The sequence below is a fragment of the Rasamsonia byssochlamydoides genome (genome assembly GCF_041956645.1).
Source record: "Rasamsonia byssochlamydoides strain NRRL 3658 unplaced genomic scaffold VTN77scaffold_14, whole genome shotgun sequence".
Lineage (NCBI taxonomy): Eukaryota > Fungi > Ascomycota > Eurotiomycetes > Eurotiales > Trichocomaceae > Rasamsonia > Rasamsonia byssochlamydoides.
The window spans coordinates 263,169-282,605 of record NW_027192397.1 but is presented as its reverse complement, the minus strand read 5'-3'; the positions used below and the strand labels follow the sequence as shown (position 1 = coordinate 282,605).

At 51.0% G+C, this 19,437-nt stretch overlaps 6 protein-coding genes across 6 annotated transcripts; 3 read left to right on the top strand and 3 right to left on the bottom strand.

Annotated features, from left to right (window-relative positions):
• Positions 1–11: 11 nt before the first annotated feature.
• Positions 12–671, bottom strand: VTN77DRAFT_1768 (40S ribosomal protein eS17; the record flags this gene model as incomplete). The annotated part of the gene is made up of 4 exons (XM_069417535.1): positions 12–86; positions 159–356; positions 445–570; positions 651–671. The coding sequence occupies 4 exons, from the start codon at positions 669–671 to the stop codon at positions 12–14; spliced, it is 420 nt and encodes a 139-aa protein (XP_069279873.1).
• A 515-nt stretch (positions 672–1,186) lies between these two features.
• On the bottom strand, positions 1,187–2,608 carry VTN77DRAFT_1767 (mitochondrial 37S ribosomal protein bS1m; the record flags this gene model as incomplete). Its single annotated transcript, XM_069417534.1, has 1 exon — positions 1,187–2,608. The coding sequence occupies one exon, from the start codon at positions 2,606–2,608 to the stop codon at positions 1,187–1,189; it is 1,422 nt and encodes a 473-aa protein (XP_069279872.1).
• A 283-nt stretch (positions 2,609–2,891) lies between these two features.
• Positions 2,892–4,179, bottom strand: VTN77DRAFT_1766 (uncharacterized protein; the record flags this gene model as incomplete). The annotated part of the gene is made up of 5 exons (XM_069417533.1): positions 2,892–3,398; positions 3,458–3,751; positions 3,850–3,982; positions 4,038–4,089; positions 4,158–4,179. 5 exons carry the CDS (start codon positions 4,177–4,179, stop codon positions 2,892–2,894), a joined length of 1,008 nt encoding a protein of 335 aa, XP_069279871.1.
• Positions 4,180–5,836: 1,657 nt separating this feature from the next.
• On the top strand, positions 5,837–13,276 carry VTN77DRAFT_1765 (uncharacterized protein; the record flags this gene model as incomplete). The annotated part of the gene is made up of 6 exons (XM_069417532.1): positions 5,837–5,963; positions 6,025–6,976; positions 7,034–8,297; positions 8,347–9,210; positions 9,272–12,820; positions 12,884–13,276. 6 exons carry the CDS (start codon positions 5,837–5,839, stop codon positions 13,274–13,276), a joined length of 7,149 nt encoding a protein of 2,382 aa, XP_069279870.1.
• A 560-nt stretch (positions 13,277–13,836) lies between these two features.
• Positions 13,837–15,701, top strand: VTN77DRAFT_1764 (uncharacterized protein; the record flags this gene model as incomplete). Its single annotated transcript, XM_069417531.1, has 4 exons — positions 13,837–14,156; positions 14,229–14,658; positions 14,718–14,854; positions 14,921–15,701. 4 exons carry the CDS (start codon positions 13,837–13,839, stop codon positions 15,699–15,701), a joined length of 1,668 nt encoding a protein of 555 aa, XP_069279869.1.
• Positions 15,702–17,665: 1,964 nt separating this feature from the next.
• Positions 17,666–18,790, top strand: VTN77DRAFT_1763 (uncharacterized protein; the record flags this gene model as incomplete). The annotated part of the gene is made up of 2 exons (XM_069417530.1): positions 17,666–17,992; positions 18,050–18,790. 2 exons carry the CDS (start codon positions 17,666–17,668, stop codon positions 18,788–18,790), a joined length of 1,068 nt encoding a protein of 355 aa, XP_069279868.1.
• Between the last annotated feature and the right edge of the window lie 647 nt (positions 18,791–19,437).

Below are 19,437 nucleotides of genomic sequence, written 5' to 3'. Positions count from 1 at the left end.
ATCGAATGATTTTAACGGAAACGGCGAGGGCGCTCATTGACCTGCTGCTGGGTAACAGGGACAACATTGACCTTGAGGGAGTCGAACTAGATGAAGCAAACCCAGGTCAGCCACCTAACTAACGGTATAACAAAGTCGGGAATTATGTGGAAACTTACGCCCAGGCTCTTCAGCAGATCCTTGGTGTCGGCATCGACATCCAGCTGGCCGGACTCGGTCTGGGAGACATCCAGGGCCGAGATCTCAGGGACGTACTGGTCCTTGCGCTCACGCTCCTCTTCCTGCAGCTTGAAGGAGATACCGCGGACCGGACCCCGTTGGATACGCTTCATCAAGTGCGTCGTGTAGCCGGCAATCTAGAAGGACCGAATTAGTCGAGAATTGCGCAAAAAAGAAAAATCTCATCGCGAGTTCTCCATTTCCGGTTCAATACTTGTTGCTAACCTTGTTGCGCAGGCGCTTCGAGGCAATGATGGCGATCTCATCGCAGAGGCGCTTGTTGGTCTCGAAGTCGAGCGTCAGCTTGGGGTAGTAACGCTCGATGATGACCTTCGCCGACTTCTTGACGGTCTAGATTGCGACGAGGGTGAGGTCAGTGAATTTATTCAAACAAGGCCCGATCAAACAGAGACAAATATATTGAGACTCACCTTAGTCCTGACGCGACCCATTTTGGCGGTTCTTGCTGGATGTCTGTCGATAGAAGATCCGGCGGTGGTGGTGCTCCCGATCTCTTGTTTAACGGACGGTCGCTCTCGCTTAGTCTTGTGTGTGGAAGTCCTCGGTTGCCCTAGTCACGTGAACCGTCACGTTTGGTATTGGTCACGTGACTGACTCCAAATGTTATCAATTCGGTCTCAATGGACTCATAGATGGATAATTGCCCAGACATCAAGCTTATACATTATTAAGAATGGATTATCTTTCGGAAGCATCAAGCAAATAATAAATAACAGTGTCGAGTGTGCTGCCAATCTTGTCTAGACTTTCTTGAATTTGCTTGTGCTTGTTACCTTGTAGCAAGGTATTGAGCAAAACGCAAACAGTAGAAACAGTGGAGATAGTTGTATTGATGAAATTGAATTACCATGTTAACACAAGAAAGTTGAAGTAGTAACTTTACGTCGTCTCCTCTATTGTACATGCAGAGTACACCGTGCGGCCCTATCACAAGCAAGGAGTAAAGTCATGAACTGATCGCCTTCAGCAGATTCCTGGCAATATCTTCTGTCCCCCGAGCTGGTTGCGTCGTGGCGGGTGCATCCCCAGAATCGTTGAACCGTGGTTGCCGGGGAGAAATTCGGTCGAGTTGGGGCACAGTCCGCTGCGCACCACGCGCAACGTTGGATATACTCGTCGAACCCGGCTTCTTGTAATCGGTCATGCCATATGGAGCCTTGGCAGTGGCAGTCGCTTGATGCGTGACAAGCCCGATCCTCCCCTCCGAATCCACGGAAGCCCGGATCGGAGTGGCCCAGTATTTGGCACCACCCGGGATCGTGGAATCAAAAAATGTCAACCCAGGAGGCGCGATCTGATCCGCGAAGGTCCCGGCGTGGACGTCTTCCAATGCAATACCAGCCACACCCACAATAGCCCTGGACATCCGGCCCCTGTATCTCTTCTTAGGGAGCAGAACCCGTGCCTCAACTGGGCGTTGGTGAGCCTGAGGGCCAAATTTCGGGTGATTATAGAGCATAGCATGTGAGCGGCTGTACGTGAGACCGGCAGACGGATGAGTCTTTGGAGGGCCGGAAATGGCATATTCTGCGGACGACAGCTTGGTTCCTGGCGGCGCGAAGTATTTGTGCCCAATCCGGTCGCTCGGCACTGCCGGCGGAGAAGGCAGGTCCAGGAGGTCAAAAACAACTGGGCCCATAGCGACCGGGTCTGCTCGAAGACTCTTTATATAGGCCCGGAACTCCTCGTCCGTGACCTGCACAGGCTGATTGAGTCCCTCGAGATCTTCGCCGTTGTCCTGGGCCTGCTTCCTGCGCTCAGCGGTCCGCTTGGCGATATATCGTTCCCGCAACTTCTGTAGAAGCTCCGGCTTCTTGCGGCGAACTCTTTCCAGATATGCTTGGAATTCGAGCTCAGATTGCCCCGCAAGCCATGGCCCCGAGTGTCTAAATTGCTTGGCCCCGGGTTCTTTTAATCCCTCACTCTTGTCGGTGTTATCGACCAGGGCATCAAAAGGGCTCTGATGTCTCGAGAGAAGGTTCGCCCCGTAATTGACCTTGGAAGGGAGAGACATAGGCAGGTTCAACTCTTGGAACTTTTGCAGAGTCACCGTGTGGTCCGCCGCGGACTCGAAGTCGGTGACATGTTCAAAGGTATCAATCGCGTTGACCCGCACAACCGGTCTCGAGGACTTGTCGGTCGTCGACTTCGCCGGAAGAGGTCGCTTCAAGCCCCAATCCCCCCGTGCAAGGGACGAAGCAGGAGTCTCAATGGCAGCTCGCACCGGGTGAGGGAGCGTTGCGGTGTCGGATTCAAAGACGGTCCTCGACGTCGCGGCATCCTGGGGAGGTGACAACGCTGGTGGAAGCGCAAACAGACGAGATTTCCGCAGCAGGTTCGCTGTGGGCGAAAGACGAGCGGCCGCCATGATTGCGCCGGATGTAGGTCAGCTCGACCTTTCTCCAAGCGATGGATGTAGCAAAAAAGTCAGTTTCAACAACGGTTCGGTAAGACGGTCGGATACGGGACTCCATAGCTACAACTAGCGCACTCCGCTTCCCGGCGGGTTTACAGTACATAAGTTGCCAACTCTACCCTCTTAATTAAATCTTTACGTCCAAATCAAACGAACGACCATTGATCTAGGTTGATTCGTAGATGATCTTCTTTCTATCTCTTAACATCTAATTGATAGACAATTCTTGTCATGTCTAAGCTCCCACCTGCAAGAGTGACTTGACGGTATCGCCCACGGACTCCTTCAGAGACTTGTACTTCAGGCCCAGAATTTCGCGGGACTTCTTGTTGTCATAGTTGTAGACATCTGCGGGCAGGTCGTCCGGAGAATCTTCAGGAGGCAGTTTTGATGCCAGCTGAGGATGCGTTTCTCGAATTGCATCCACGATCCTCTTGTTTGTGAAGTGTCCAGCAACAACAAAGAACCTATTACCACCGGCTTCGGGCACTTCGATCGCTCTCACATGAGCCAAGGCCACATCACGGACATCCACCCACAGGAAGACGCCTGTCGGCGGTAACTTGTCCTTTTCCTTGCCCTGAATGAAGTCCCTGATCCGTAGATTTGACGTGTTGAGAGCGTCGAGACTGTTGAGGTAATGCACAATCGGCCCAAACACGAGAGGCGGGTTGATGGTAACCAAATCGAACCCAGGCTTCTCCTTCTCTACGAATTCCCAGGCTGCCTTTTCGGCGAAGAGCTGTCCTGAGTGTCAGCAAGCTGTCCCACCACGTCAGGCCGGTCAAATGCGGTCCTCACCTTGCTACCGCGATACGTCTGGGCATGGTCCTCCTTAGCCTGTTCCCAGGTAAGAGGATTCCAAATGGTCTCATCGTACACCTTCGCGTGGTTAAACGGGTTGATGATCGCAGCAAACGACGAGGTCACGACAACCCGCTTCACGGTTGGGGCATAAGCTTTGACCGCCTTGAGGATTCCGGTTGTACCCTTGATCGCAGGGTCCAGGAAATCCTTCACGGGGTCTTGGACATTGTGATGGAATGGCGAAGCAGTGTGAAGCACATATTCAAAGGGCGGGTCAGATTTGACCGCCTGTTTTGTAGCGGTTAGTAAGACACGATATGGATAGGACTCATGGCGATTTGATATTGCCGGCCAGTAGAGAGAATCCGGTATCAAACTGGACTGACCTCGTCAAATGCCCCGTCCTTGGCAACATCCTCGACAATGACATAAGAGAGCTTCTCTTTCGGGACATTTGGGTGGGCGTCAAGGATCCTCTGTCCCTTTTCCTGGGATCTGACAGTCGTGACTACTTCGAAGCTGCACCTTGTTAGCTTTGGTCATTATTGACGCTTTGCAAGACTCCAAAACTTGCCCATGCTCCAGCAATATGTCTAGCACGTGGGCAGCAATGAAGCCGCTACCACCTAAGACGCAGACATTTGTTAGTCCTATTGTTCGGATCTATTCAGTCATTTAAAGAAAACTGCCTTACCAGTCAGAAGCACCTTGACCATTTTGATTCAATTGTTTTCTGGTTGCTTTCAGGGCTGAATGGTACTTGATGAAGTATGCATGCTGTTCCAGTGAGTGGCCCATGGACCCCTCTTTTATGGTTCGGGGAGCCCCTCGGAGCCGAAGGTAAATCCCGCGTGCCTGAATTGCGTCAGATCCTCCAAGGCCATAATGTCCTACAAGAGAGAGTTGGTACCACCGTCGCTCATCATCAGGTTATTGGATCGACCAGAACCTTGCCCCGACTTTCCGTATCTCAGACTCGGGTAGGTTAAACTTTCTGCCTAAAGATAAGGCTTTTGGAGAGGAAAACTGGAGGCCCCATATCGACTCCGCTTTTGTACGGTTGAGTCTACTCCGTAGGCATGATTACTGGTAGCAGTGTGGCTTTCTAAAAAGGGTATGATGAGCAATGCCTACTCTCATAACCTTGTATATCCGCGAAAATACAGTAAAGGACATAAAAGGACATAGGACATAAGGGACGGGACATAAGGGCTTAAAGACCGTCAATCTCCGGCTACGATGCCATGGTATTTTTCAACAACAAATCTCACCTTCCTCGAGTCGTTCGAGGCAGCAAATGTGCCTTCAATCTAGACATTCTATCGTCTATCTAGGTAAACAAAAATGCAGGAGAAGTTCATGTTGAATGGCCCCAGTACACGGTCCATATTATTATTAATTTACAGGGGTATATAATCTCTCCACGAACAACACAGACCCCAGACAGGAATTACCAATCTACGTCTTGCTTCTTAAGCTGTTAATCTGGAATGATGCTCGTATGCTAGGTGGGAGTTGGTGAGACTAATGTTCCAAATCCTGTGTTTATAATATGACAGCCATTGTGGCTTGAATCTACGTGAACTATGCCTGGAAAAGTTGGAATAAGTTGCCTCAGTTAACGTCTCCCGAAGGAAGAAAGGAAATATATTGAGTTGAGCAGGCATACTATAATATAAAAATATGACGATCGCTACTCTGGACTTGATCTGTCTCCTATACAAAATAAGGCTTATGACACAACATTGTGTAGAAAGCGTCGAAAGGACGATGGATTTAATCTATTTGACGAAGAAATAGAACTCCTGGCTTGACAGGACCAAAGGCAATGCCAGAAGAATACCTAGATCTTGGGAAAGCAGCCTTACTATAAGCCCATCTCCATATGACTCCACCCCCCTCATTGTCTCGGTGAGCGATCACTTCCCAGGCGACAGAGAGGCCATGGAGGGACAAGACAACCTATAACTACTGTCACAATACATTTTATTACTGCATCTCGATTACCTTCTGTACTCCATTGGCAGACCATATTTCGTTTCAAGACAGCGAAACCACATGGCAGGAAGCTGTACAGAAATTCTCATAAATCACAGATATTATTATTCACCAAATTATAACATCAGGTTACCTAGGTAGATGGTACTCGTTCATAATGTAATATTGGTGGTGCTTACTGCTGGCATTCTTAGCGCTGCAGCCGCAGTTGTTGCGCCCAGCGAGAGTGTGGCCCGTGCCCCGACGCATGATCTCCAACTCTCACACATCACTCCGCCCATCAGCTCCATAGCTTCCTTCCTATGTCCACCGCACACTCGTGCGCCTGTCCCTGGAGATAAACATTCAAATGTTCGCTCTGGGGAGCTATCCACCATGGCGCAAGCAGGTCCGGTGACGGACGTTGTACAGAGGCTCTTTGCCGAGCTCAAGTCGAAGAATGAGGAGACGCGGGTCAAAGCTTCGTTCGAGCTCTACGACAATGTCCTCACAGTATCTCGAGGTATGTTCCCACATCTGAAGTGCAAGAATTCTGACTTACAATTTCATCTCTTTTTACCCAGACTGGCCCCCCGAGAAGTTCCTCGAGTTCTACAATGCGGTCAGCCAGCGCATCGCACAGCTGGTGGTAACAGGCAGCGACGCAAATGAGAAGATTGGCGGCCTTCTTGCCCTCGATCGCCTCATCGATTTTGACGGAGTGGATGCAGCTCAAAAAACCACGCGATTCGCGAGCTACCTACGAAGTGCTCTCCGAAGTAATGACAATGCGGTATTGGTGTACGCTGCTCGGTCGCTGGGCCGACTGGCCAAACCGGGTGGCGCGCTGACGGCAGAGTTGGTGGAGAGTGAAATCCAATCGGCATTAGAATGGCTACAATCTGAGAGACAGGAGAGCCGACGGTTTGCGGCTGTCTTGATCATTCGAGAGCTTGCAAAAGGCTCGCCGACGCTGCTTTACGGCTTCGTCCCTCAGATCTTCGAGCTCATCTGGGTTGCTCTGCGGGATCCCAAAGTGCTCATTCGTGAGACTGCTGCGGAGGCCGTCAGCGAATGCTTCGAGATCATCGCTGCGCGTGACATCGGTGTCCGACAGCTGTGGTTTGCGCGCATCTACGAAGAGTCGCTGCAAGGTCTCAAGTCCAGCAACGTGGATTGGATCCATGGCTCGCTCCTCATCCTGAAAGAGCTGCTTTTGAAGGGTGCCATGTTCATGAATGAACACTACAGAAATGCCTGCGAGATTGTCCTGCGTCTCAAGGATCATCGCGACCCAAAGATCCGTACTCAAGTCGTTCTGACGATTCCGGTCCTCGCATCGTATGCGCCGATAGATTTTACAAACAACTACCTTCACCGATTCATGGTGTATCTTCAGGCCCAACTGAAGCGCGATAAGGAGCGCAATACCGCATTCATTGCTATCGGAAAGATCGCGAATGCGGTGGGTGTCGCCATTGGACAGTATCTGGACGCAATTATCGTCCATATCAGAGAAGGACTTGCTATGAAAGCGTGAGTTTCAACCGTTACCATATTAATGTCGAAGGTCTCGTCTGACTTGTTATGCAGACGAAATAGGGCAGCGGTCAATGAAGCGCCAATGTTTGAGTGTATCAGCATGCTCTCACTCGCAGTGGGGCAGACACTCAGCAAGTACATGGAAGCGCTCCTCGATCCCATATTTGCTTGTGGATTGAGCGAGTCGCTGACACAAGCTCTCGTCGATATGGCCCACTACATTCCGCCCATCAAAGCCACCATCCAGGAAAAGCTACTTGACATGCTGAGTATCATACTCTGTGGAACTCCATTCCGCCCCCTAGGATGTCCAGAGAATAGGATGCCGCCGTTACCCTCGTTTGCAAAGGACTTTTCACCACAAGAGCTCCATTCAGATGCAGAAATTGCTCTGGCCTTGCACACGCTGGGTAGCTTCGATTTCTCCGGGCATATCTTGAACGAGTTTGTGCGCGACGTTGCCATTAGATATGTCGAGAGCGATAATCCCGAAATCCGAAAGGCGTCGGCATTAACGTGTTGTCAACTTTTCGTGCACGATCCCATCATAAATCAAACCAGCAGCCATTCGATACAGGTCGTCAGCGAGGTTATCGATAAGCTGTTGACCGTCGGCGTTGGTGATCCAGATCCGGAGATTCGACGCACAGTCCTGTGGTCTTTGGACCGCAAGTTTGATCGCCATCTCGCTAAGCCTGAGAACATTCGGTGTATTTTCCTGGCTGTCAATGATGAGGTATTCGCCGTCCGAGAGGCTGCGATCAGCATCATTGGACGTCTCTCCAGCGTTAATCCGGCTTATGTCTTTCCGCCTTTGCGCAAGCTTTTGGTCAATCTCTTGACTGGCCTCGGATTTGCGAGCACCGCTCGTCAAAAAGAGGAAAGTGCCCAACTGATCAGCCTTTTCGTTGCCAATGCAACGAAGCTCATCAGGTCCTATGTCGATCCGATGGTCAAATCCTTATTGCCAAAGACTACGGATCCAAATGCGAGTGTCGCATCCACTACCTTGAAAGCCATCGGCGAACTGGCTAACGTCGGAGGAGCTGAGATGAAGCAATATCTACCGCAACTAATGCCTATCATCTTAGACGCCCTGCAAGATTTGTCTTCTCATACAAAGAGAGAGGCAGCTTTGCGAACCCTCGGCCTCCTCGCCAGCAATTCTGGCTACGTGATAGAGCCGTACACTGACTATCCCCATCTCCTTGCTGTCCTGATCAACATTATCAAGACAGAGCAGACTGGTTCGTTGCGGAAGGAGACGATCAAGTTGCTAGGTATCCTGGGTGCTCTCGATCCATACAAGTATCAAGTAAGTCATTGCCTCGTATCTTTTGCAGATTTCTCTAACAATTTGACAGCAAATCAGCGAAACTTCTCCGGATATCCACCATATCAATGAAGTGCAGACGGTATCCGATGTCTCCCTCATCATGCAGGGGCTAACCCCCTCGAACGAAGAATATTATCCTACGGTGGTTATCAATACTCTGCTGCAGAACATTCTGCGAGAGAGCTCCCTGGCGCAATATCATTCTGCCGTCATTGATGCGATCGTCACGATTTTCAAGACTTTGGGTCTGAAATGCGTGCCTTTCTTGGGTCAAATCATTCCTGCGTTCTTGTCTGTCATTCGGAGCTCTCCTATTAGTCGTCTGGAATCGTATTTCAACCAGTTTGCGATCCTGGTAAATATTGTACGCCAGCACATCCGTGCCTTTCTTCCGGAAATCATCGAGGTCATTCGGGAATACTGGGACTCGTCCTATCAAGTGCAGGCAACCATACTATCGCTCATGGAGGCGATCTCCAAAGCGTTAGAAGGCGAGTTCAAGAAGTACCTGGCCGGTCTGATTCCTCTGATGCTGGACACCCTGGAAAAAGACAACACGCCACGACGACAGCCGTCCGAGAGGATTCTGCACACATTTCTCATCTTTGGCTCAAGCGGAGAGGAGTACATGCACCTGATTGTTCCCTCAATTGTGCGGCTTTTCGATAAGCCTCAGAATCCGCCGAGCATCCGGAAATCGGCCATTGATACCCTAGGAAAACTATCCCGCCAGGTCAATGTGTCCGACTTTGCGTCTCTCATGATCCATTCTCTGGCTCGTGTCGTTGCTGGTAGTGATCGGACTTTGCGACAAGCAGCTTTGGACTGTATCTGTGCCCTAATATTCCAACTCGGACAGGACTTTAGTCACTATATTCAACTCATCAGCAAGGTGCGATAGTTCGCCTTTTTTGAGATATAGACGATTTGTCAAGCTGACTTCTTTGTTTTAGATCTTGAAACAACAGCAAATAAGCCACCCTACGTTTCAGACACTGGTGACGAAATTGCAGAAAGGCGAATCTCTTCCCCAGGACCTCAACCCCGAGGAGAACTACCGTACTTTGGCCGACGATACTAACTATGGAGAAATTGGCCAAAAGAAGATGCTTGTCAACCAACAGCATCTGAAGAACGCATGGGATGCCTCCCAAAAATCCACTCGTGAGGACTGGCAAGAGTGGATTCGCCGCTTCAGCGTGGAGCTTTTGAAGGAATCGCCCTCACCGGCTCTGAGAGCATGTGCTAGCTTAGCTGGGATCTATCAGCCCCTGGCGAAAGATCTGTTCAATGCAGCCTTTGTCTCGTGCTGGACTGAACTGTACGACCAATACCAAGAAGAGCTTGTGAGGTCCATCGAGAAGGCACTCACTTCGCCGAACATTCCTCCGGAGATTCTTCAAATCCTTCTTAATCTTGCCGAATTTATGGAGCATGACGATAAAGCCTTGCCAATCGATATCCGGACGCTTGGTAAATATGCTGGCAAATGTCACGCATTCGCGAAAGCTCTCCATTATAAGGAGCTTGAATTCGAGCAGGACCAGAACTCCGGTGCCGTTGAAGCTCTAATCACCATCAACAATCAACTCCAGCAATCAGACGCTGCTATCGGAATCCTTCGAAAAGCTCAGGCCTACCGTGACGTTGAGCTTAAAGAGACTTGGTTTGAAAAGCTGCAACGCTGGGAGGAGGCTCTTGCAGCGTACAAACGACGCGAGAAGATTGACCCGGATTCCTTCGGTGTCACAATGGGCAAGATGCGCTGCTTGCATGCTCTGGGCGAATGGAAAGTATTGTCTGATCTGGCACAGGAGAAATGGAATCAAGCATCAGTCGAGCACAGACGGGCAATCGCTCCCCTTGCAGCTGCAGCAGCTTGGGGCCGGGGCCAATGGGAGCTGATGGACTCCTATCTTGGCGTGATGAAGGAGAATTCTCCCGACCGGTCATTTTTCGGTGCTATTTTGGCGCTCCATCGCAATCAATTTGAGGAAGCTGCTATGTACATTGAAAAGGCACGAAATGGCCTCGACACCGAGCTTTCTGCACTTCTCGGAGAGTCTTACAACCGGGCCTACGATGTGGTTGTCCGCGTGCAAATGCTTGCTGAACTTGAAGAGATCATCACATACAAACAAAGTGTTGGTGACCCCGAAAAGCAGCGAGCAATGCGTGAGACTTGGAACAAGCGGCTTCTCGGTTGCCAGCAGAATGTTGAAGTGTGGCAGAGGATGCTCAAAGTGAGGCAACTGGTCACCTCACCTCAAGAGAACCTTGACATGCTGATCAAGTTCGCCAACCTCTGTCGCAAGTCGAACCGGATGGGTATTGCCGAGCGCACCCTTTCCTCGCTGGAAATTGAGGTTCAAGGCCCCAATGGCGTAGAAACCATTACGCCTCCGGAAGTGAAATACGCACGGTTCAAGTTCGCTTGGGCTCAGGGACATCAGATGGAGGCCTTGCGGTCTCTCAAAGAATTCACTGCGTCCCTCACAGAAGATTTCAACAGGTATAATGCTCTTATGACTGCGCACACTGACCACAATGGAACGAACGGAATGAACGGGATCGCCGAATCCAACAATCCAGATGTGATCTATCTGCGGCAACGCCTCGGGGACGCGAGCAAGCTCAGGAAGCTTCTCGCCAAGAGTTATCTCAAGCTGGGAGAATGGCAAACAGCCTTACAACGGGGAGACTGGAAGCCTGAGCATGTCCGTGAGGTTCTCAATGCGTACTCGGCTGCTACTCAGTATAACCGGGACTCTTACAAGGCTTGGCATGCCTGGGCCCTCGCGAACTTCGAAGTTGTAACGACTCTGGCTGCTCAGCAGGGCCGGGATGGGTCGGCGGTTCCCAGCCATATCATCAACGAGCATGTCATTCCAGCCATCCGCGGTTTCTTCCGGTCCATCTCCTTGTCATCGACCTCCCCTCTTCAGGATACACTAAGATTACTTACGCTGTGGTTCACCCACGGTGGTGACCAAGACGTCAACGCTGTCGTCACCGAAGGATTCTCTTCCGTCAACATCGACACCTGGCTAGCAGTGACGCCCCAACTGATCGCACGCATCAATCAACCCAATACAAGGGTACGCAGTGCGGTGCACCGGTTACTCATGGAGGTCGGCAAAGCGCATCCACAAGCCTTGGTCTATCCATTGACGGTCGCAATGAAATCCAATGTAGCTAAACGGTCTCAACAGGCCAGTACCATCATGGAGAGCATGCGACACCACAGCGCGAAACTGGTTGAGCAGGCAGATCTCGTGAGTCACGAACTGATCCGTGTTGCCGTGTTATGGCATGAGCTCTGGCATGAAGGCCTCGAGGAAGCGTCGCGGCTCTATTTCGGTGACCATAATGTGGAAGGGATGTTTGCCACCCTTGCGCCCTTGCATGATCTCCTGGACAGGGGAGCCGAAACTCTGAGAGAAGTCTCGTTTGCGCAAGCCTTTGGTCGCGATCTCGCCGAGGCGAAACATTTCTGCCTCTTGTACCGCGAAACGGAGGAGATAGGCGACTTGAATCAGGCTTGGGATCTTTATTACACCGTCTTCCGAAAGATTGCCCGCCAGCTTCCCCAGCTCTCGACTCTTGATTTGAAATACGTGTCTCCGAGACTCAAAGATGCGGTGGACCTTGACCTGGCGGTTCCGGGCACCTACCAACCTGGCAAGCCGGTTATTCGGATCCTCAGTTTCGACCCTGTCCTCCACGTTCTTCAGACCAAGAAGCGGCCACGAAGAATGACGCTCAAGGGAAGCGACGGAAACTCGTATATGTACGCCCTGAAAGGCCACGAGGATATCAGACAAGATGAAAGAGTCATGCAGTTGTTTGGACTGGTGAATACTCTCCTTGACAACGACAGCGAAAGCTTCAAACGGCATCTGTCTGTCCAACGATTCCCCGCCATTCCGTTGTCGCAAAATTCAGGTCTGCTGGGTTGGGTTTCCAACAGTGACACGTTGCACGCTCTGATCAAGGAGTACCGCGAGAGCCGTCGCATTTTGCTGAATATCGAGCACCGTATCATGCTTCAAATGGCGCCGGATTACGACAATCTCACCCTGATGCAGAAGGTGGAGGTTTTCGGCTATGCGATGGATAATACCACCGGTAAAGATCTCTACCGTGTCCTCTGGCTGAAGAGTAAAAGCTCCGAGGCCTGGCTTGAGCGACGAACCAACTATACCCGGTCTCTCGGTGTCATGTCCATGGTCGGTTATATTCTGGGGTTGGGTGATCGACATCCGTCGAACCTCCTCTTGGACCGCATCACTGGCAAGGTGGTGCATATCGACTTTGGTGACTGCTTCGAGGTCGCCATGCACCGCGAGAAATATCCCGAGAGGGTTCCCTTCCGTCTCACTCGGATGTTGACTTTTGCCATGGAAGTCAGCAACATCGAGGGCAGCTATCGGATTACCTGTGAGGCCGTGATGCGTGTGATCCGAGAAAATAAGGATTCTCTGATGGCTGTTCTGGAAGCGGTAAGTTTGAATTTGCGAGTCGATCGAGACAAGGATACAAAAACTAACATGCTTCTTCTCTAGTTTATCCATGATCCTTTGATCAACTGGCGTCTAGGGACTCGCGAATCGCCTGCGCGGCCGTCATTCTCCACCGTTGACCGTCGGCAGTCCGTCATCGACGATGCGACCCTGGAACACGGGATTCAACCGAGCAACTTCTCTCGTCACCGTCGGCCATCCATTCTCGAGGGAGGGATCCTGGATGCTCAGCAAGGGGTGCCAAATGAAGCTCGCGAGGTCCAGAATGCGCGAGCCCTGCAGGTCCTTGCTCGAGTGAAGGAGAAGCTAACGGGACGGGACTTCAAGCCGAATGAAGAGCTCAATGTGAGCGACCAAGTAGACAAGCTACTTGCTCAGGCGACCAGTGTTGAGAACATCTGCCAACACTGGATCGGATGGTGTAGTTTCTGGTAATTCAATCAATTATAACGATACGATAGGGCGGAGTTTTCGGGCGTATGGGAGAATGTGACGGATTCTGCACTGCATGGAGTGGCTTTGTTTGGACATTTCTATATTCATAGTTTTGTGACTTGTAATGACTGAATTGTTGTCCATCCTGGCACCAAGCAGGGTTGTATGTCAAGTACGACATTATAAAATATTTCTCTTGTACTGTATGTACGGAGTAAAAATGGGATTTCATTGTCTGTATGACTTTGTTTCCTCCTGAGTACGTAATAGTAGACACCTGGTAGACCCTGTTAGATCCTAGAATGGCGTCTCTGGAAGAGTACAGAAATGTTTTCCATTTTCGACTGATACAGCTGGTGTAGGTTTAATTACGTGGTGGTCACGTTCCAGTCCGGGGTTGGCGGGGAACCTGACTGAGGATGCCGAGGCTCATCCACCCTGGCGATGATCAACTCGTCCACCTCCTGCAACGCCAGCTCCTGCGATGGCAATGAGCTGCCATTCTCAATGACCTGTCATCCATCGAATTCCCGTCTTTCGCGTTTGCGTAAGGTAAACGGATGAGCATGTCGTCCGCCGCTCGGTCGAAGTCCTCCCACGAGCCTCCGGACCCCCAGGTCCACCCTCTGGTTCGCAATGCGCTGCGCCTTTCCCTGAGCGCAAAGGAGTACAAACTGCTTCACGATAAAGTCCTCAAACGATCACCCTCGGTGCAGAGTCACGTCCCCACGCCATCCAGATACGAAACCATCGTCTATTCGAAGGACAAGTATGGGGAAGCTGCCATCCGCGCCTCGTTGCGGGTCTTCTTCTTGACCGGAACTGGGTTGAAATTGGCTGAGCTTGTTGTCAAGAGGATACGGGGGGACAGTGCGTCCAAGTATGTCGCCGTATCCAGTTTCATCGCCTGCTTGCAAGATCGATGACGGAGCTAACGCGCGATGCGATACAGGAGCAAGACTCGCACCTCTCTGATCCGTTCTCCGACGTTTCGACTGGCGTTGTCGCTTTCGCTCGTCTTGTTTATCCACCGTATCTTGCATCGCTTCTTCGTTCGACTGCGCGCGAACCTTCGGACGGACGATGCGCGGCCGTTCCGCGAGCGCAACCCGCGGGTTTCCAAGGCCCTGACCTCTCGATATGCGCCAGCTGTTGGCGCCAGCGTCGCCGGGTTTGCGCTGGGCATCTGCCCGGAGAGCCGGTTGCGGATCACGGTCGCGATATACACGGCCACCCGGAGTTTGGAGTTTCTGTACAATGTTCTTGATGAGAAGGGCTGGCTGGAGAAGAAGCCATGGTGGTTTGGCGGCTGGCTACTGATGCCCGTCTCCTGCGCGCAACTGTTTCACGCCTTTGTCTTTGACCGCGAAACCATCCCCAAGGTTTGTTGGCCAGCCTCAAGCGGCATGCGTTTTGAAAATCATTTGCTTATTATGTCTAGTGGTTTGGGGATGCGATTCTTAAACTCTCCCCGAGTTACATCCAGCGCCGGCCGGCAGGTTTCCCGGCAAACCTGCACTGGCCAGACAACTACGAGATTGTCGACTCGCTAGCAACCATCGCTGATTTGAGGTGGCCGTAAGTTGCGGCATATCCAGTCGTTGAAGAACTGTGTTGTTGCACAGCGTTGCTGACGTACGACAGACCATTCATTTCGCCTATCCTCCATCCCACCAAGCCGAATCCTCTCCCCAAACCCGTCAAATCTATCTCGCCGGTGACCTCGCCAGCGCACCCGTCCATCTCCTCACTTTCGTGTGCCCTACTCCATCCCAATACTCCCAGCTGCAGCACCGCTTTCCTGCATCATCTCCTCCTTTCGATTCCCCCGCTTGCCCGGGTGCTGACCGTCGCGACCCTGGCGCTGTCGGCGCTGAAGTACAAGAAGTTCTTGGCTAGCCCTCTTTCTACTACCAATGCGGCGTCCAAACGCGTCCTCGCCTTGACAGCCATACTATCCACGTCCGTTGGCTCCGCGTGGGGGAGCCTCTGTCTGTTGAATAGCTTCCTGTCCCGTTCGACCCTCCCGACAAAGCGCTTCTTCATCAGCGGCGCCATCGGAGGGCTACCATTTGCCTTCCTCCGCCAGGGCCGCGGGATCTTTTTGTATCTATTCCGGACAGCAATCTATTCTGCGTGGCGGACGGGAGTCAAACGGGGCCTGTGGCGTGGCTGGAAGGGTGGTGAGCTGTGGGTGTTTGTCCTGTCGTGGGCGCTGATGGGGTCCATTCTGGAAGGGACGCCGGCTGCGGTGGAGGGAGCAGGATTGCGAAAGGGTCTGGTGTGGATGAGGGGGGATGGATTTGTTGATCCGGTGGAGGTTGCTGCGAGACGGAAGAAGAAGGCTCAAGCTGCCCAAGCTGCTCAAGCTACCCAAGCTGCCCAGAAGAAGGAAACCCAGGAGGGTCAGGAAGCCAGGTCATGAAGCTGCAATGGACTGCTTTGTCTATTTCTCTTTGTTTCAGAAATTGTTGGGCACATGGACCATGTTGTGAGAAGCAGTAAAATTCGTCTACCCTAATTCCTAATTCTCGGGAGTGTGACGTCCTGCAGATTATATATATATACCAGATTACTTCTGTTCTGTCAGTACATGTAGGTAAAGAAACAGGCATATAATTAATATTTTACTTGGAGTTTTGCCATAAAAGAAGAGCATATCATAATTGAACATAGATCTAGAAAAAAATAAAAAACGATTGTGGTCTAGACCACGCAAAAAGCAATTAAATTGTCCATGTGATCATCCCATCGACTCTAATCATTGATGTCCTCCTGCATGTTATATATTTAATATACCACGTCACTTAATATGTGCTGTCAGTGTATGCAGTCTGCGAGGTTAACTCAGATAGGGGTGCGTAATTTGGGCAATTTTTCGGTAATTGAAATTTCATACTCCGTATATTTCATGTCCTTGTAAATTGAAATTCTTACATTACTGAGCCTTGAAAGTGGGGCAGATTAGTCGTGAATTTGGCCCAATTAAACCTTAAAATATGAAAGATTTTCCTAAAGTGGCAAGAACAAAGTTCACGTGACATGGTAATCTGACTGGGCCTGTTGAAATTTCTTACCGGATGCCTTGAAACAATTGAAATTGAAATTTCAATACGCACCCCTAAGTTACTCAGAACACATAACGACAAATAATTAGGCAAGGAAATAGGAGTGATATAATTAGTATCTTAGTTTGGGTTAAAAAAAAGTATCATCTTCAAAAATAGATCTGAAAAAAAAAACGTGGTCGTGGTCTAGACCACAATAGAAAAAGAATTAATTTAATTGTTCATGTGATCATCTCCCATAGGGGGAAGGGGTTCCCCGGCTGCCGTGTGAAAGACAACATCATATTGGACTAGCTTAAGTAAGCGAGTTTTTTTCATGGTTTATGAATGACGCTTTCTGCACAACACACACAACAAAGAAATGCACTGTATTTGTTTTCCACCGTTGCACTAACAATAATAAACCTCACATCTGCTGCAGCTCTGCTATCACTTGTTCTTTCCTCCCACTCCCCCTTCCACCCACCTTCTCAGCACTGTACTCCGTATTATTACTGCGCTTTTTTTTTTCTTCAGGAGAAAAAAAATTTAATAATCGCTCAACTATCGTCACCACCGGCGTCAAACACTAGTCAACACTAACTGTACTCTAATCATAAACACAACACACGTGTTGTGAGCAGGTGATCATGCAGCCCCGGAGGTCGGACCCGGGCTAGGCTATCATGGAAGCCACTTTCCGATTTCTCTGAATCACACGGGGACAAGAATCCGGAGACCAGGTAACTCTGGGGATCCATAATTCCAGTTAGTCTCCTTACCAAGGGAGACTCGTCGTTCGTGCCAACGGTGCCATTGGAAGGGGCTCCACCGATTGCGGAGATCAGGCACAATTATCGACTCTCCCACCTGATCTCTCGCTGCTCACCGCCTTGCAGGGAGCTTTCCCCAGCCAGCCAATCAGGGCCAACGGTATGGAGGACTCGAATTTTAATTATAGAATTCTGGCTGCGAGCTTGTGACAGGTCGGAGGTCCTCGCGATATAAAGGGTCGAGAGGCCGGGTTTCTCTCGATTTTCTCTTTTATACGGCGTACTCCGCACATACCAGGACAATACATATATACCTCCCTCGCAATTCGAGTGGATTTTTTGGCCATTCCCGCCGGAGCAGTTGTTGAAGTGATTGACTGACTGAGCCTGAGGACATAAATCCAGACTTGTTCGTAACTCGGTTCCCTGAGTGATTTTACTCTCTGAGTGCTAACCTTCTCTAGTGCTGTCGCTGTCGTTGTCGCTGTCGCCTGCGTCTCCTTGTTGAGACCTAAGGCTCGACCTTCTTTACTTTATCACATTTATCGATCACATCGACCGACAGAACAATGCCTCGTGAGAAGCTCCGAGTAGGAATCGCCGGCCTCGGCCGCATGGGCAAGCGGCATGCCATGAACTTCGCTGAGCGAGTTCCCCGCGCGGAGCTTGTGGCCGCCAGCTCGCCCGATGACGCAGAGTTGGAATGGGCTAGGCAGAACCTCGAACCGCTGGGCGTGACGCTCTACAAGAATTACGATGACATGCTGAAGCACCCGGGCCTGCAAGCAGTCGTCATCGCCTCTGCGACGGCCGTCCACGCCGAACAGGCCATCAAAGCCATCGATGCAGATCTACATGTCCTGTGCGAGAAGCCGCTGTCGACCAGCGTCGAAGTCGTGAGTATCCTGCCTTTCTCTCTCTCTTATGACATATATATACTGATAATACGACAGTCGCAAACAGTCGTCGATGCCGCAGAGAAGAAGCCCCATCTCAAGGTGATGTGTGGCTTCTCGCGCCGGTTCGATGTCTCGTATCGCGATGCCTACCAAAAGATGATGAGCGGCATGATCGGACGGCCGTCCGTCTTCCGCAGCCAGACGTGCGATAAGCTCGACCCCACCGGGTTCTTTGTCGCATATGCCCAGTTCTCCGGCGGCATCTTCGTCGACTGCTCCATCCACGATATCGACCTGGCGCTATGGTTCTTCGGGCAGGACTCGAAGGTCAAGTCGGTGTCGGCGATAGGCATCACGGCCGTGGAGCCAGACCTGCGCAAGTACAACGACCGGGACAACGCGGTCGGCCTGGTCGAGTTCCAGGACGGACAGATCGCATACTTCTACGCGTCGCGCATGATGGCGGCCGGGCAGGAGGACTCGACCGAGATCATCGGCACCAAGGGCAAGCTGACGGTCAACACGCAGCCGGCGTCGAACCTGGTCAACATCTACGAGAGCACAGGCATCCGGCGCGAGATCCCGCAGCACTACTACGACCGGTTCGAGAACGCCTTCATCACCGAGGCCAAGGACTTCACGGCGTGCTGTCTGGACGACACGGACCTGCCGCAGACGCTGCGGGGCGCCGTGGACGCCGTGAAGATCGGCTGCGCGCTGCAGGAGTCGTTGATCACGGGGAAGAAGATCTACTTTGACGAGGACGGCAATAGGATCGAGCGGGCTAATCTGTAGCCGGTCGCCTAGTTGTCAGTCGTTCTCATTTTTATCATCTTTTCTCGTTTTCGTCTGTTCTCTCTCATGAGGGTTTAGCCGATAGACACAGCCGCGTATGACGGAGATGATTCTTTTTCTTTCTTCTTGCTTACTCGCTTGCTTACTTGCTTTCTTGATGAATGATGAACCCCTCGATTGATCGATCGATCAAACCTTCAAATAGATTTGAAGGTGATTGTGTTCGTTTTAAAGGAAGGGAGGGAGGGAGGCTGTTAATTGTTAATCAGACATGCATGCCCGCACACACGCAGATTTATACGCTATTGTTGCTATCTATTGCCATTGCTACGTATATTTATACCTTGGGTAATTGTAGTGTTTAGATCAGATCAGATCAGTCTAGGGCAGCAGCACTGGGTTCAGCTGTACTGGATGTAGTCTGCACCTGTATCATTACCTATTTAGGTATAGTATGCCCTTGCTAGAGAGGGAGGAGACTTTTCAGGCAATAATTGATCAGAATCTTGGAATACGGAGTGCTCCGTCCCTGTTCTCTGGTTGTACCCGAGTAATACTCCGTACCTAACCCTTAGGCTGAAGTTGGGCTGAAAGCGGAAACTAGTTTCCGAGACAAGCCACCGTGTACGGAGTACTCAATCTACTCC